Here is a 17,118-nt window from a genome sequence, read left to right on the forward strand (position 1 = left end):
TTGTTCAACTTTGTCCTCACCTCCTTTACCATATCTTTTGCTTTACTTGCATCAATCTTTGGGTAAAAGTATTCCAACATTGTAAGCTTGATGCGTAGGTCAAGAACAGCCCCAAATGCAAGTACAACACTATATTAACTCCAATATTTATTAAACTTGCCTTTCATCCTCTTGCACATTCCACTTATCACCACATCTTCATTCCATTCATTTTCCAACAACAAGCACTCAATCTTTTAAACTTGCATAAAATAAAGATTGAAGGTAGGATAAGAAGGACCGAAAATCAAGTTGGTGGTCTCATAAAATGGCTCAAGGAATTCACATATTTTTTTCCTCTTGTCCACTCAAGGGATGTAGGGCAAAATTTATAGTTCTTATCAATCAGTTGGAGAGAAGCAAAAAATTTTTTGTATTTGATTGCACTCTCCAACATCAAATATGTGAAATTTCAATAGATAGATACATCCAAACGTAAGCCAATAAAAATGTCAATACCACTAATCTGCTTAATACATTCATCAAATTTTTGCATCATACTTTCTGAACCCTTCACATACTTGATTGATTCTCTAATCTTAATCAAAGCATCATTGGCTACTTTCAACCCTTCTTAAATAATGAGATTAAGAATGTGAGCACAACACTGCACATGAAAAAACTCACCACTACACAATAAGCTATTATTCAAATAAAGCTGCTCTTTCAAATTATCTTATATATTATTATTACTAAAGGCATGATCTAGAGTTAGAGAAAAAAATCTTATTCTCAATTCTCCAATCCTTCAAAAATTCATACAACTTTGCAGTTAATTCAACCCCCGAGTGTAGAGGAGGCATATGAGCAAAATTCAAAATTTTACTATTTAATTTCTAACCATCATCAACATAAGAGCAGTCAGAGTAATATAACCCTCACTAGTGTATGCAGTCCATACATCAGAAGTCAAGTAAACTCTATTGGGAATCTTAGCTAAGAGTTGTTTCAACTTTTCTTTTTCTCTTAAATAAATTTTCTGAATATCACTACAAACTGTGTTTCTAGAAATAGGAACAACATCAGAATTGATAAACTTCACCCAAGCCCTAATCCCAGGTTACTCAACAAATGAAAAGGGCAAATTATATTGAATAGTGGTAGATGCACACAATTCACGAGAAATTTTTTGATCTATTTTTCTAGATCTTTGTTTTCCATCAGCATTGATTATCATTTGCCCTACATCATGAAACTTTCTCATAGGATATTTTGGAAGATGACGGGTCATAGAAGAGGTCCCATATTTTTTTTCACCATAGTTATACTGTCTTTCACATCCATTACAAGCTGCCCTTTCTACACCATCTTTGCCTTTCCCCATTTTTGTGAAATAATTTCAAACATCAGAATATTCCCTTGTCCTCTTATTTGATTTCTCAACCCCAGGTTCAATTTCATTTTTACTATCTAATTTGGATTCTTCAGGCACTTTATCACCATCCATATTTACAACTTGATTCATTGCACTCATAGATCCAATCATGATGCAAGTAATCAGCCACACATCTATACAATAGAGAAATAAATTGATAATCTATCGATCATTCAATCAATAAAAAAAATAAAAAATTAATTAAAATAATAATTATATAAAATAAAAATTTAAATAAAAATTTAAATAATTACGTAAAGCGAGCACCGCGAATTGATCCAAAGAAGAAGATATAAAGAGAAAAATATATCTCGACGGATAAAGACCGGAGACGGTGATATACGTCTTGGAACCGTGCCATTCTTTCCATCTTCTAATCTCTCTCTCTCCTGTGCTAGTCTACAAGCCTACAAGGCTCTAAGGTCATAGAGATACGGAAGAAGTCTGCTTCGCGGCAACAAAGGGGAAGTTGTGGCCTCACGGGGGATTGGGGTACGGTCGTGCAGGCATCGGGGCGGAGGAGCTCGCCAGGCCCAGTTGCCAGGGAGAAGGGGGAAGGGGGGAGCGCGGGGGAATGGGAGCACGGTGTCGGGGAGGAGTTCACCGAGGAGTGAGGGAGGAGAGGGGCCGAGGAGTATGGAGGAGCTCGTGGGGGCCAGAGATGCAGGCACCGACGGGGGGGAGGGAAGAGGGGGGCCGAGGGTTGTGATGCAGGCGTCATCGCATCGGGGAGCACGGAGGAGGTAGGGGGCTGGATTGGCGGATTGCGGTCGTCGGGGACGATGGGGAGTGGAGGGAGGAGGGGGGCCGACCGTCCGAGACCGTGATGCAGGCATCGGAGAGTGCGGAGGCCCTCGCCGGTCGTTGGGGTTGTACCAAAAAAAATAAAGAGAAGAGACTCATAGTGGGCGATGGGAATTAGGCGACCATCGATGGCGTTCGAACGTCAACGGTGGTGGGCCGGCGGCGGTTTGACGGTCTCTCCTCTGAGTTCTGACCTCTCCTTCTCGTTGAAAGCCTGAAAGGGATAAGTAAGGAAAAAGGACGAGAGACGAGAGTGAGAATTGGGAATTAAAAATTTTAGATTCAGGCCTTTGCCTTTGGGGTTGTCGGTTAGGAATTCAGAATTTGGAGTTGGAATCGAGAATGGGACTGTAGGAGGCTCAGGCCTGGCCGCCTGGAAGTCCATGAGTGGAGGTTGGAGCGACAGGAGTCTGATAGATTATTCTGATTTTGATCCATCAATAACTATAAGTAATACAATAATAATTAATTGATTTTAATATATATATATATAAATAAAAAGAAATGAACCAGCCCGTTTCGATCCGTCTTGATCTGTGATCTAAATGGAATGAATCATTTGATTCGCTTTTAAATAGATTATTAAAATATAAATCTAATCCATTCCATTTAAATGACGGGCGGATCCGACCCAAATTTACAGCTTCACTTTCATCCGCGTTATCCAAGCCCTGTTCCTTTTTGCGTCCCCCAGTCCTTTAAGAAAAAAAAAAAAAAAAAAAAACTGGAACCCTCGAACCCCTGCGAACTCCTTCCCTTTCTTGGTCTCATCTTCGTTGATCCCTCGTTGTTTCTCTCCCTTCTCTCGTTCTGGTGCTCTCTCTTCCTCTCCCAATGGCGACCGCTCTCGAGAAGAGGGCGAAGGAAGCTTTCGTCGACGATAACTTCGATCTTGCCGTGGATCTCTACACGCAGGCCCTCGACATGGACCCCACGAACGCAGATCTCTACGCCGACCACGCCCAGGCCAATATCAAGCTCGACAACTTCACTGGTAGGCGTTCGCTGAGAATCCTCTTATCTATTGTTACTGGCTGGTGTTTTTAGGCTTTCAGCTTTATTTGCTCCGTTCTTTGAGTCCCCTTGCATGTTCTATTGTTGCCTGTGGTGAAAATTCAGTTGTTTATGATTATATGGTGGCGGTGTATTTATATATAAGTTGGTAGCAGGTTGGTTGATTGATTTATCGGCGAGGACTTTTTTTCTCGATTTTGCGATCACTTTTCATCTAATTTGATCGTTTTCATAACTCGTTTGGCATTCTCATTCGATTTTGTTAGATTGGTTATATCTATGAGGGTCTTTCTCGCACAATTTGGATTCTTGCGGCTTCCTGGAGCCAGTCTTTGCGTCCTGGAGAATTATAATTAGGCATGCGATGGCCTCTTATTTGAGTGCCCCACATTGTGTGGTAAAACAGTCTCTGTGCTAACCGTTGAGTGATATTACTTATCTGGTTTGCGATATTCTATTTTTCAGTAGATCAATTTATCAATATCATTGTGACAGCAAACCAGTCACTTTAATTCCATAAATGAAACATAGCTTAGTGAAATATGGACAAGAAATAAAAGGGTATTACTAATATAAAGCAATATGACTATATCCATGGCCGGCAGCAGGTCACAGTTGATTCATGCTGTTGGTTGTCTGGGTACTGTTGCTTATTAACTGCATAATGTCCGTCTGTCCATGCCAGTTCCTCAAAGTCATTACTTTTTAAATATTGATGCAAGAGGAACTAAGACAGATTTTTCACCATAGTCCTTTTTTAACCTGTATTCTCAAGCTGAATGTCTTTAAGCAAGAGTAACTTTGCTTGTGGAATTGGAAGCTGCCCTTCTTTCTAGGGAAAGAGAAACATCTGAAAATTCTGCCACCTATTCTAAGTAGTAGGTTGTAGACATGTGCTCTTATGGATTGGAGCTTTAGGGGGCCAGCTGGCTTCTCAGGAACATAAAGGAGCTAATTCATACATCTGATGATGATAATGGCTTAAATAGTCTGGCTAGTTGTTGCTATGTGTGGGAAGGACAGATCCTCACCCAACGCTACCTTTGCGAGCATTTGCTATTTCTTGTTGATTTCTCTCTCTCTCTCTCTCTCTCTCTCTATATGTTATAGCCCAAAACCCAGCCCAACCAAGCCCAATCCAGCAGACCCAAGCCAAAAAAAAAAAAAAATAGAGGATTCAAATCGGGAAGAAGACTCCCGATAGGAGTCTTCTTCTCCGGCGAGACCAGGCAAATCGGGAATCCTAGGACCTCTTGGAGTCCTAGGGTCCTCTATAAGAAGGCCTCCCCTTTCCCTTGGAGCCGATCATCGGCCCTTTTCTCCTCTTTTCCTCTCCGATTTTTCCGAAGTAGAGCCGCGGATCCTTGCCTTGTTCTCGCCGTGACTGCTCACCGACGAGGTCACCGAAGGTCGAAGTGAGTCTTCTTCTTCTTTCCCTCTTCCTTCTCCTTCCTCCCATGCCCTTGTGCGCGGCTGCCGGCGACGAAAATCGCCGATTTTCGGTCGGAAAAAGGGACCTCTGTTTTGGTCTCTTTTTCCCGTGGATTTTCCGGCGCCGGCGATCGAAATTGATCGCCGGCAATGCTCCTCTGCGACCGGGGGAGTGGCCCCCCTCTGCCACCGGCCTCCGCCACGACGGCCGTGGTTTGAACGGCCCTGCACAAGGAGGGGACTGCCGTCCCCTATTTCGGCCCAAAGGAAACCCACGGGAGAAAAAAAAAAGAAAAAGAAAAGAAAAGAAAAAGAAGAAAAAGAGAAAAAGAAAAGGAAAGAAAAAAAAAGAAAAAGAAGAAAAAGAGAAAAAGAAAAGAAAAGAAAAGAAAAAAATAAAAATAAAAATAAATAAATAAATAAATAAATAAATAAGAAAATAATAAAAAAATGATGAGAGAGAGAGTTTCTCTTTCTTTTTTTCAGTCTGAACCCTGATTTTCTCTCTCTAGAATTGAACTTTCTCTCTCTACTTTCTCTCTCTAGAATTTTCTCTCTCTAGCTTGTTTCTCTCTTTTGATGGATTTCTCTCTCTCTAAAGTTATTCCTCTAGGATTAGCGTAGTGGAAGGCTTCATCTGATGATTTTGATCGAGTTTAGGGAAGAGTCTGATTTTAAGTGAGGTTTTGATTTGGGATTTGTTTAGATTGAATTTTGAATTAAAATTAATGTAAAAATATAATTTTGGATAATAGGCACGGAAGAATCTCCTAGAAGTTAGTCGATCTGTTCATTCAGTGCTCCGTGAAAGGTAAGTAATGAATCATCTTCTCGAGATGTTCCATATTTATTCTGAAAAATAAATAATTATTCTCTGAAATTATGCATGATTTATGAAATTATGTTTTGAAAGAAAAATACTTTTGAAATATTATGGTACGTCGATTATGCACATGTTCAGTGAAAAAAATTATGATATATTATGATACAAAGTGTTTTGATACAGATCGGATTTATGCTCTCAGCCTAACTATGTTTCAGTGGGCCCCGCCAATGGGGATTATACGTTGGTACTCAGTGGATCCTGCCAGTGGGGGTTGTGTGCTGGTATTCTGTGGACCCCGCCAATGGGGGTTAAACGTTGGTCATAGTCAAGGCTGTTGAGTTACGAGTATTTTGAATCGAATCGGATTTATGATTATATTATATGTGAATATTTGAAAATATTTGATTTGTATTAAATCAGCATGAAATATACTCTTATGTTTATTTGCAGCATTATTCTTGAAAATTATATAATATCTGAATTATCTAGTTGAGATATTTGTTACTTACTGGGCTGTCTAGCTCATTACTTTTCTTTCTATTTTTCAGATTCAGATAATTTCGAGCGTGGGATGAAATATTGGGACAGAGCTTTTAGAAGCGAGATTAGCATTGTCAACTTCATTGAACTTATATCTATTGTTTTTATTTTTTTAGCAAAAATTTTATTGGATGTAAGACATTTGATTTAATTACTTGAATTACAGTTGAATAATAATTATTTGAATTTATTCCGCTGTGATGCATTGATATCGTGATGAGATGCCTTGCATGCTTATGGAGAGAGTTTTTCATAAGTATGCGGCGGTTGCCACGACCCTCGATTCACAATCTCGGATCGGGGGCGTGACAATTAATATGGTATCAAAGCATAAGTGGATAAATTATGACACATAGAATTTGACATAGTATGAGTGTAGGTGGGTAAACATTAAGAATATTGGGACGTTAAAGTATGAGCATCATAATAAATCCATCCTAACAAATAGATAAATGAATCTAATAAGGTTTTACTACTACAAGGTTATCATGCCTCCCTGTAGAATGACAAGAACTACTCAAGGAATTGCAAGAGAGACATCACAACCACGGGATGGTAGCACTCCCCATCTGACCAGTAGCACCCCTCAGGAGGAGGGAGTCGTAGATCTTAATGGGAGTGCTTCGAGAGCACGTCAAGAACCAAATATGGCTCAGTTAATGTAGACCCTAATCAGGATGGTACAAGCGCAACAACAAATACAACAGCAAATGTTTGAACAACAGCAGATACAATGAGATACACAACAACATCAGCATCCACCACCACAATATGGAGAGCAACCAGTACAACAGAACAACATTTCAGAATTTAAAAAGCTTGCTTCTCCAGCTTTCAAGGGGACTACTGAACCTTTGGAGGCTGATAACTGGATAATGGAGATGGAGAAGGCTTTCGCTGTCCAAGAGTGTCTTGATGAAGAAAAGATTCGATATGCGGCTTATTTACTACAAGGAGAAGCATACAACTGGTGTCAGCGACTACAGCGCAAGCATGAACAAGACGGCGAAATACTTACCTGGGAAAGATTTCGGATTGCATTCTATGATCAATATTTTTCTCGGAGTATAAGGATCCAGAAAGAGCAAGAGTTTATTTATTTGAAGCAAAAGGGTATGAGTGTGACTGAATATGAAGCAAAATTTACAGAGTTAGCAAAATTTGCTCCGAGATTAGTAGATGGTGAGCAAGAACGTGTTCACAAGTTTGAGATGGGACTGAGAACTGAGATTCGAAAACAAGTGGTTCCATATGAATTGACAATTTATGCCGATGTGGTAAACAAAACACTGATAATTGAAAGGGAAGTCAATGAAGAACGCATGGAAAGAGAAAGAAAGCAAAGAAAGAGAGCAAAATCAAATGACACACAAGGGTAGAATAATAAAAAACATCAAAAGATCAGCTAAGGGAGCAGTAGACAATAAGACTCAACAGATTGATGGTGAGCCGTGCTCCAGATGTGGTAAAAATTATGCAGACAAGGATTGTTATTGGAATACAGATGCTTGTTTCAAATGTGGTCAGATGGATCATAAAATTGCTAGCTGTCCGCTAAATACTGAAAATCAAGTTGGCCAAAGAACTCATGAAGGACAATATAAGGGTGGTGGACAGATTCCTAAAAACCAGGGAAGAATGAATGCGCTTACTCAACAAAATGCACAGACTTCCAATACAATGGTGACAGGTATGAAAAATTTTGAGGACGAAATTTCTTTTTAGGGGTGAAGAATGTTATAGCCCAAAACCCAGCCCAACCAAGCCCAATCCAGCAGACCCAAGCCCCCCAAAAAAAAAAAAAAACAGAGGATTCAAATCGGGAAGAAGACTCCCGATAAGAGTCTTCTTCTCCGACGAGATCAGGCAAATCGGGAATCCTAGGACCTCTCAGAGTCCTAAGGTCCTCTATAAGAAGGCCTCCCCTTTCCCTTGGAGCCGATCATCGGCCCTTTTCTCCTCTTTTCCTCTCCGATTTTTTCGAAGGAGAGCCGCGGATCCTTGCCTTGTTCTCGCCGTGACTGCTCACCGACGAGATCACCGGAGGTCGAGGTGAGTCTTCCTCTTCTTCCCCTCTTCCTTCTCCTTCCTCCCATGCCCTTGTGCGCGGCTGCTGGCGACGGAAATCGCCGATTTTCGGTCGGAAAAAGGGACCTCTGTTTTGGTCTCTTTTTTTCGTGGATTTTCCGGCGCCGGTGATCGAAATTGACCGCCGGCAATGCTCCTCTGCGACCGGGGGAGTGGCCCCCCTCTGCCGCCGACCTCCGCCACGGTGGCCGCGGCCTGAACGGCCCGGCACAAGGAGGGGACTGCCGTCCCCTGTTTCGGCCCAAAGGAAACCCACGGGAGAAAAAAAAAAAGAAAAAGAAAAGAAAAGAAAAAAAAAAGAGAAAAAGAAAAGGAAAGAAAAAAAAAGAAAAAGAAGAAAAAGAGAAAAAGAAAAGAAAAGAAAAGAAAAGAAAAGAAAAGAATAAAAATAAAAATAAATAAATAAATAAATAAATAAATAAATAAATAATAAAAAAATGATGAGAGAGAGAGTTTCTCTCTCTTCTCTCTTTTTTTTCAGTCTGAACCTTGACTTTTTCTCTCTAGAATTGGACTTTCTCTTTACTTTCTCTCTCTAAAATTTTTTCTCTCTAGCTTGTTTCTCTCTCTTGATGGATTTCTCTCTCTCTAAAGTTATTCCTCTAGGATTAGCGTAGTGGAAGGCTTCATCTGATGATTTTGATCGAGTTTAGGAAAGAGTGATTTTAAGTGAGGTTTTGATTTGGGATTTGTTTAGATTGAATTTTGAATTAAAATTAAAGTAAAAATATAATTTTGGATAATAGGCACGGAAGAATCTCCTAGAAGTTAGTCGATCTGTTCATTCAGTGCTCCGTGAAAGGTAAGTAATGAATCATCTTCTCGAGATGTTCCATATTTATTCTGAAAAATAAATAATTATTCTCTGAAATTATGCATGATTTATGAAATTATGTTTTGAAAGAAAAATACTTTTGAAAAATTATGGTACGTCGATTATGTACATGTTCAGTGAAAAAAAATTATGATATATTATGATACAAAGTGTTTTAATACAGATCGGATTTATGCTCTCAGCCTAACTATGTTTCAGTGGGCTCCGCCAATGAGGATTATACGTTGGTACTCAGTGGACCCTGCCAGTGGGGGTTGTGCGCTGGTGTTTGTGGACCCTGCCAGTGGGGGTTGTGCGCTGGTATTCTGTGGACCCCGTCAATGGGGGTTAAACATTGGTCATAGTCAAGGCTGTTGAGTTACGAGTGTTTTGAATCGAATCGGATTATGATTATATTATATGTGAATATTTGAAAATATTTGATTTGTATTAAATCAGCATGAAATATACTCTTATGTTTATTTGCAGCATTATTCTTGAAAATTATATAATATCTGAATTATCTAGTTGAGATATTTGTTACTTACTGGGCTGTCTAGCTCATTACCTTTCTTTCTATTTTTCAGATTCAGATAATTAATTTCGAGCGTGGGACAAAATATTGGGACAGAGCTTTTAGAAGCGAGATTAGCATTGTCAACTTCATTGAACTTAGATCTATTGTTTTTATTTTTTTAGCAAAAATTTTATTGGATGTAAGACATTTGATTTAATTACTTGAATTACAGTTGAATAATAATTATTTGAATTTATTCCGCTGTGATGCATTGATATCGTGATGAGATGCCTTGCATGCTTATGGAGAGAGTTCTTCATAAGTATGCGGCGGTTGCTGCGACCCTCGATTCACAATCTCGGGTCGGGGGCGTGACACTATATATATATATATATATATATATAATATGAGGTATAACCCTATCATACATTCCTCTCTTTTCTTTTTTTCCCTTCCCTTATTTTTTTTTTTAAAAACCATAATGATTAATAGAACTCTATTTTTAGAAAAGCTACAACACTCTCGAAAAACTATATTGTTGCAAGACATCCTAACTTTCCTTTTTCCAAAAATGTGATTGGGGCAGTTTCTAGTATGAGTTTGTTGTTTTTTCAATTTTTTTTTTCATGTCATTTAGTGCACAGATCATGCCCTCATTGATATCTTTTCCCAGGTTGTTAGTTTTATGTATTTCTCTTTTATTTTGCAGAAGCTGTTGCAGATGCAAATAAAGCGATTGAGTTGGATCCTTCAATAGCGAAAGCTTACTTGCGAAAGGGGTTGGTTCATTTTTTTCCTGTACCATTATGTTATGCGCTATTTCTATAGTTGATCTTGTTGTGTGCCTTGTACAATCGTTTGGGCATTTTAACTATTAAGATTTAACAGCATTGAGCCTTTAAGTATGGGCTGACCCTTTGGTTCTTATTCATTGGACGGAGCATGTTAAAACAGGGTTTGGGCCTAACGGACTGCTGACCCAGGCAACTGTCATCCTTGATTTTGTTGTATAAATGAAATACTAATCATAAACCATTTGTTGCTTGAATAAGTTAAAGGTTATCAGTATTGAATCTTATTTTCAGGGTTATACATAGATGGTACATTCATGTATGTACCTATGAGGTCTGTCATAAGCAGGTCCTGGTTGTTTTAGATACTGTTGGAGAACGTAGTAAAATGTACTCTCTCTCTCTCTCTCTCTCTCTCTCTCTCTCTATAGATAGACAGACAGACAAACGTGTATTTTGAACTCTGGATCTTGTCAATAAGGTTTGCACTGAATTCTACTAGAAGATACCTTGAAGATTTCTTGGGAACTTTCAAAAACACATAATTAGACACATGGGGCTATCGATGAAGTTATTGAATTTGTGCATCTCTTTACGTTGTTTCAGACATGAATGTTCAAGTTATGACATATTCATCATAATCAAAACTGACTACCTATGCGTATAAAAGAAGACAGCTGCATCGTTCACCTTTCTCCTTTTTTTGGCTAAATCTTAACATGAGAAAAACAACCTTAGTATCTTCTCAGATCATTTTATTTTATTTTATTTTTAGGCCTCATTATTTTGATGCCTGTACTTTTTCTTATTATATGCATCTATTTATTGGATGCAATTGTTGATTTCTACAATTAGAAGTCATACTTTGAAAGTCTAGGTAGATGTTTTTACATTTCCTTATGGTTGTTTTCTTCATACTTTTTATTTACATGAAGAAGTCCGTGCAATTCACTAATTTGAAGATAGCATTGCATAGTAATTGAGCTTGTGCTTTTGTGATCAATTAACTTAGTTTCTCTCCCTTCTGTTTGAATAGGTTCCATTTGCTTAGCTTGCAGTATAGTTATTTCATGTGGGTTGGTATGATGCCATTTGATTTTAAACAATTAGGTCACTATGTTTTGCTCATATACATGACATTTGCTAGGGAAGTCTTGACACTCCATGTGGATTGATGGTACCTGCTGGATACTGGATTTCTCATTTATTTTTAAACTTTTGATTGCCTTTGTAATTTTTTTTCTTTCAAGTAATCGATGGTGTAAAATTGTGCTGACAGAACTGCTTGTATCAAACTTGAAGAATATCAGACTGCGAAGACAGCTCTTGAAGCAGGTGCCTTGTTGGCACCTGGAGATTCAAGATTCACACAATTGATCAAAGAATGTGATGAGCGCATTGTAGGTATAATCTCGATTTAAACTTTGTGCTTTCTTCACATTGGATGCAATGACAGTTCTGTTGATGTCATGCATGGATGGAATGATACGATGAACTGGTCATCAATTGTTTATTTATATCTAAAGCGATTTTTACATAAGTCTTCCTCATGATTCTCATCAATAAACTCAATTAAAAGCAAGCATATTGTTAAGCTGGGATAGTTCTAATGAAATTTTCTTCATGTCATGCTTGCTTTTGTGCAGAGGAAACTATTAATCTGCCCAAAAAGGTGATGCCCGATGCTTTACCAAGTACCATGTCTCCTCCATCAAATATATGTACTGAAATCAGAAAGTTTCCTCAGTTCCCAAAAGATTCACCCTGTCAATCTGAACTAATCCCAAACAAACCAAAGTACAGGTGATTCTTCCTAATCATGATTGGCCTTCTAACTTTGTTTCATTTCTGATACTTGTGAATCTTTCATGGTCTCTGTGCATGCTGTAATGTTTAATGGAACTGCTCCCACAGCAAATCTTCTTAAAATAAGAGCACATGATGTTTTAAAGCCTTTCTGCTATTTTTTGCCAACTGTGTGCAAGGTTTGTGTATTTCTGACACACATTGTAAGCTGATATATTGAATTTTCCCCATTTGTCACATTATATTATTGTTTTGAATATGCTTTGAAGAGTATTTCATTTGCTACACCCCCGGCTTGAAGTATCGCATTATGGTGGTGTACTTGTTACATGCTAGTACCATATGTATTGCAGTACACCATATCTACTGATGGTGCTGGTATGGGTTGGTATGGTATAATATATAGGCAATTTAAGGTGTGGTAAAGGTTGGTTTGTATGGCAACGTGGTTGTTTTTTTTATACTTGGCTGCACCATCATCAAACCTGGAGTTTGAGTTATGAGCATAAAGAGAGAGCAATGCTTCTCTCTCTCTCACAAAAATTTTAAGTAGGTTTTGAAAGATGTAACCGTGAAAAGTGACATTAAGGCTTAATGTCTAGTAAGCTTTATGATGCTATCACATATTTCTACTCTCATATGGTAGTAAGGTTTAAGACTAAATTTATTCAGAAGCTTCTGGAAGTACAGAAGGTTTAACCCAGTTAGGTGTCAAAAGAGTTCAAATTATATTTGTTAATTGCTTATTTAAGTAGAAGGCCGTTTGTGGACAACAGTGGTGAGGTAGGGGAAGAAGAAAAGTTATTCGTGTGGTTGCTTCTTTGAAAATGATCTTAATGGTTCAGGGTGTGATTGTTTTCTCACTATCCAGGGGCTAGAACCAAAGTAGCCTAATTTTAAGCTGTGGTGGCTCATTTAAATTTGATGGGAAGCAAAGGGTTTCAGGTTAAAAGTGAGTATCCCATTCCACTTTAGAGAACTTTCCATAGAGGGAAATGGCTTTTATTATTTGAGGAAAATTTTGAGGCCAATTTTAGGCTTTGTAGGGTGCTTTCTTATGGTGAAATGTGGCCTACTGTGTCCCAGTCGGATCTGATGCATGCGTAGGCCAATTCACCAACTGACTTTTGTATTATACATTTTGTTTTTTGTTTTAATGTTTTTATTCTATTTGATTTTATATTCTCCCATTGTCTTGGTGGATATTTTCCATTGTGCAAATTTATGATTTGCAAAAGATATGGAAGTTGCATCTGTTTACATTTTCAAGTAAATTTCATTAAATTAAGGTAGAAAAGCGCTTGATTGACAAGAATGTATTCATACATTTATATCCTATATTCAGTATCTTGCTCAAGTTACCATGTTTCATTTTTGTGTGCTATATTGCTATCGATCACATATTGTTTGGATTTTGCTTAAATTGTAGTGAAGCATTAATTATTGGGAAATAAATGTTTGTTGGTTTATCTCTGCCCATTTCCAGTGCATGGTTGTTTTTGCAATAAATGATCATGGGTTGGTTGTCTTTGCAATGCAGGCATGACTATTATAATTCTTCTACAGAAGTGGTTTTGACCATTTTTGCTAAGGGTATTCCAGCTAACAATGTATCTGTTGACTTTGGTGAGCAAATGGTATGCTCTTCCACGTTCTGTTATCCTTTTCCTTTTTGATGTGTTATTTGATGCATTACTAGTTTTATCTGGTTCAGTAAATGTGGAACATGATTTGTTTTGTGCCAATACTGGATCATGGTTTTCTTCATCTTTTCAGTTGAGTGTTCTAATAGACATCCCTGGGGAGGAAACATATCATTTTCAACCACGTTTATTTGGAAAGGTATGCACTTGATCTGATATTTCATCTTATGTGCAGATAATGATTATCATCATGATATAGGAAGGGATTGAGTGATTCTCTTATTCACCTTTTATGAAAACCGGCCTTTTCCTTCTTCATGCTCTGTTAAAGGATTGGCACTATTCTGTCCATTGTCATTGGGCATGTTAAATTTGTTGTATGTGAGTAAATCAAATCATCAAATTTGATGTTGAACCACCTCTGTATAGAGTGAAAAATTTTTGCAAGTTATGATTCTGCTAGAACAGAGCACATGCACTGCACATGAAGAGAAACACATTGTATGCGTATGGGAGAAACCAACATACAGGGTGAGGCTCAAAGGAGGCTGCATTTGCAAGATAAAAACATCATCTTCTTTTTTTTTTTTTTTAAAAAAAAATTAAATGGATGCAGGGTTCTCTAGGGAAAATGCGGGAGGCTTTGGAGCCCAAATGCACATCTGGACTCTATAGTCTTTCAGGTTACTCATTTTTTTTAAAACTGTTTAGGCATCTCTGTTCCAAGACTTGTAATTTTACTCATGGATTAAGAAAAGAGAATTGAAGGGCCGTAAACTCTGATAGGTAATGTGCCCAGATGCAAAAGTGCTCCAGACAAAAGCATGCAGTGTTGCACTTTTCATTTTAAACATTTGTTCTGAAGCTGACCATATTGCATGCAGACAAATTAGATCTGTTCTGACTTTGAAGGAAGTTCTATTTACAGTTGTGTTCCATTGTATTCCTACCATTTGCTGTCTTAATATGTTATATGGATACGGGTATGAGAGTGTGGTGTATCTAAGCTTTTCTTACGAATCCATACACAAGTCTTGCAGCCAATACTCATATATGTGTCAGGTGTAGGCAGATATTTTAATATAGTCATCTAACCAAATATGCAAATATGAACTGTAAGATGCATATTAAGAACATCTGCATCACCAGCTTCTTGATGGCACTGTTGCCAAATCATCATAATTCACGAAATCATACTTCTCAATGTATGCATTATTATCTTGGTGGCAGTCATAATGTACATTAGGAGACAACCTAGCTGAGAGGGCCAGCCCCTTCTATCAAGTATTTCTAGAAAAGGATACTCGATGAATGTTTTCATAAGCTTGTTTCTCATGCAAAAGTTGTGTTTTTGCCTATTGTCCTCTTTTTTGAGAACAGAGGGTCAATCAGCTAAGCGCTCATTCTTTTTTTTTTTTTTTTTTTGGGATTAATAAAGATAACTGACTGGAGTTCTCTTTTTGTTGTGTGCAACATTTGTTATAGCGGAACATGATCTTCCAAAATATGCCTTAGCCTTCACGTCCAGCTTTGTTAATTGATAAGTTCCCATGATCATGACTCGATGAGCCTGGTGCTACAATGTCTTTTTTTATAGGGAATAGCTGATTGGGGGCTCATGGATTTCAGCATGATTAATATTTTGTTTTATGCAAATTTTTATTGTTTATTGTTTTAAATCAGTGAGAAACTATCATGTGCTTGTTGATGGTCCATAATCATCACGATCATCCTTTTGTGTGTGTGTGTGTGTGTGTTTATTTTAAAGTTGGTCTATATGGTTTTGGAGACTGAATTATTAGCAAAACATTGAATTTCAGATGCATTCCTGAACTTTGTTTCATGTACATATTTCATTTATTACAGTTTTTGTTACATTTCTAAGTATGATCTTTTCTTCCTTCCTGATGGTGGTTGGGCAACAAGCAGATTATACCAGAAAAATGCAGATATGCTGTCATGTCTTCCAAAATTGAAATCCGTCTTTCAAAAGCCGAACCTATCACATGGATGTCTTTGGAATTTAGTGACAGGAGAACAGTCCCCCAGAAGATAAACACACCATCAGGTAGTGTAAGTTTCTTGTTAGTGTGATGATTTGTGCACATGGCCTTTTTCCAACAAAAGAAGGGGAAAAGAACTATAAATTTTTTGATAATTCTTAAAATATGACAATTTCCCTGTTCAAGAGCCAGAAACCACTTGATAAGTAGGTTGCCTTATCTGCCCATACATGTGTGCAATGCACACCTTTGACTGTGTTGGAGCATGTACTCACCTGTCACAATGAAATTCAATGTATCTGAATTTGCTTATCTGCTTCCTGTTGACATCGGCACCACCTTTGCTCAAGGGTTAAAGACTCTTTTAGATCTCAACTTTAAAACTGAATTTTCTAGTTAACTTTTCATGTTTCATCTGAGGTAAAAGAAATCCTCCAAAAAAATATAATCCAATTTGGAGGTGGTTTTATTGCTCCTACTTGCAAGTATGCAGTTGTTTCAGTAGCCATGTAACTCATTTTACCCAACATGAAGCATCCTATTTGCAAAACAATATTGACAATTATCTAAATAAAATGGACCTTCGATTGTCATTTTACAGAAGAATAAGATTACATATTGTTACTATAAAGTTGTTTGGTTTTCCTGCATGTGCAATGCTTTGTTTGGTTTTGGTTCATTCACCGGCTGATAATGGACTTTAAACTTGTCCCATATGAAAGTCCAGTACATAATTTAGGGATGGCAATCGGTCCACCAACCCGCAAATCCAACCCACTCAACCCGCTTGTGGGGCGGATAAATGGATGAGCTAAATGGGTCATTGGACGGGGCAGGTAAAAAATCTAATAACCCACTGCGGGTATGGGGTGGGTGTGGGTTTATGCCCCGCCCCGCATATGTGGAAAATATTAAAATACCGTTATATATATATGAGGCATAGTTTTGACTTTTGACTAGGGTTAATTTCTTTTGACTTCTCTTGGCATGTGATAGAATGGATGGAATAATATTTCTTTTCTTATATATCCATTTATTTTGAGAATTTGTGTTAGACAATTATGTGGTATGCTCTTATATTTGTATTGTACAATTTGGAACAATTCTATATTAGAACTTGTGTTGGACACAATTTGGTGTTGAACTTATATTGGACACAATTTGATGTTGAACTTATAAAAATTTATGTTTATGTTCAAATTTGAATAATTGAATGTGTTAACAAGCACGGCGGGGGGTGGGGCCAACAAGATTTGCGTTATATCTTCTGCATTGAGCAACCAAACTGTGCCATGAATTTCCCATCTCTTTTCTTAAATTAGGAAAGCGTATCTACTTTAGGAATGAACAAATGTTTTGGGAGGAGTCTTCCATCTTTTTTTTTCTTCTCTTGTGGCATCGATTTATATTTAATGCTTTTTTTTTTT

At 37.8% G+C, this 17,118-nt stretch overlaps 1 protein-coding gene across 5 annotated transcripts in view; it reads left to right on the plus strand.

Moving 5' to 3' along the window:
* Positions 1-2,725: 2,725 nt before the first annotated feature.
* The window catches only part of LOC105040790 (protein SGT1 homolog), a 16,165-nt gene continuing 1,772 nt past the window's right edge, over positions 2,726-17,118 (plus strand). The window contains exons 1-8 of one of the 5 annotated variants that reach the window (XM_073254485.1): positions 2,736-3,212; positions 10,158-10,227; positions 11,519-11,643; positions 11,886-11,911; positions 11,987-12,042; positions 13,586-13,682; positions 13,822-13,887; positions 15,618-15,756. In XM_073254485.1, the coding sequence (XP_073110586.1) occupies positions 3,053-3,212; positions 10,158-10,227; positions 11,519-11,643; positions 11,886-11,911; positions 11,987-12,042; positions 13,586-13,682; positions 13,822-13,887; positions 15,618-15,756 (739 nt within the window). In that variant the 5' untranslated portion in view covers positions 2,736-3,052. Of the gene's footprint in view, positions 3,213-10,157; positions 10,228-11,518; positions 11,644-11,885; positions 12,043-13,585; positions 13,683-13,821; positions 13,888-15,617; positions 15,757-17,118 lie in introns of all 5 variants that reach the window. The other 4 variants (XM_073254483.1, XR_012140057.1, XR_012140058.1 and 1 more) reach the window with 4 other exon arrangements.

Source organism: Elaeis guineensis, chromosome 3 (genome assembly GCF_000442705.2).
Source record: "Elaeis guineensis isolate ETL-2024a chromosome 3, EG11, whole genome shotgun sequence".
In the NCBI taxonomy this organism is placed as follows: domain Eukaryota; kingdom Viridiplantae; phylum Streptophyta; class Magnoliopsida; order Arecales; family Arecaceae; genus Elaeis; species Elaeis guineensis.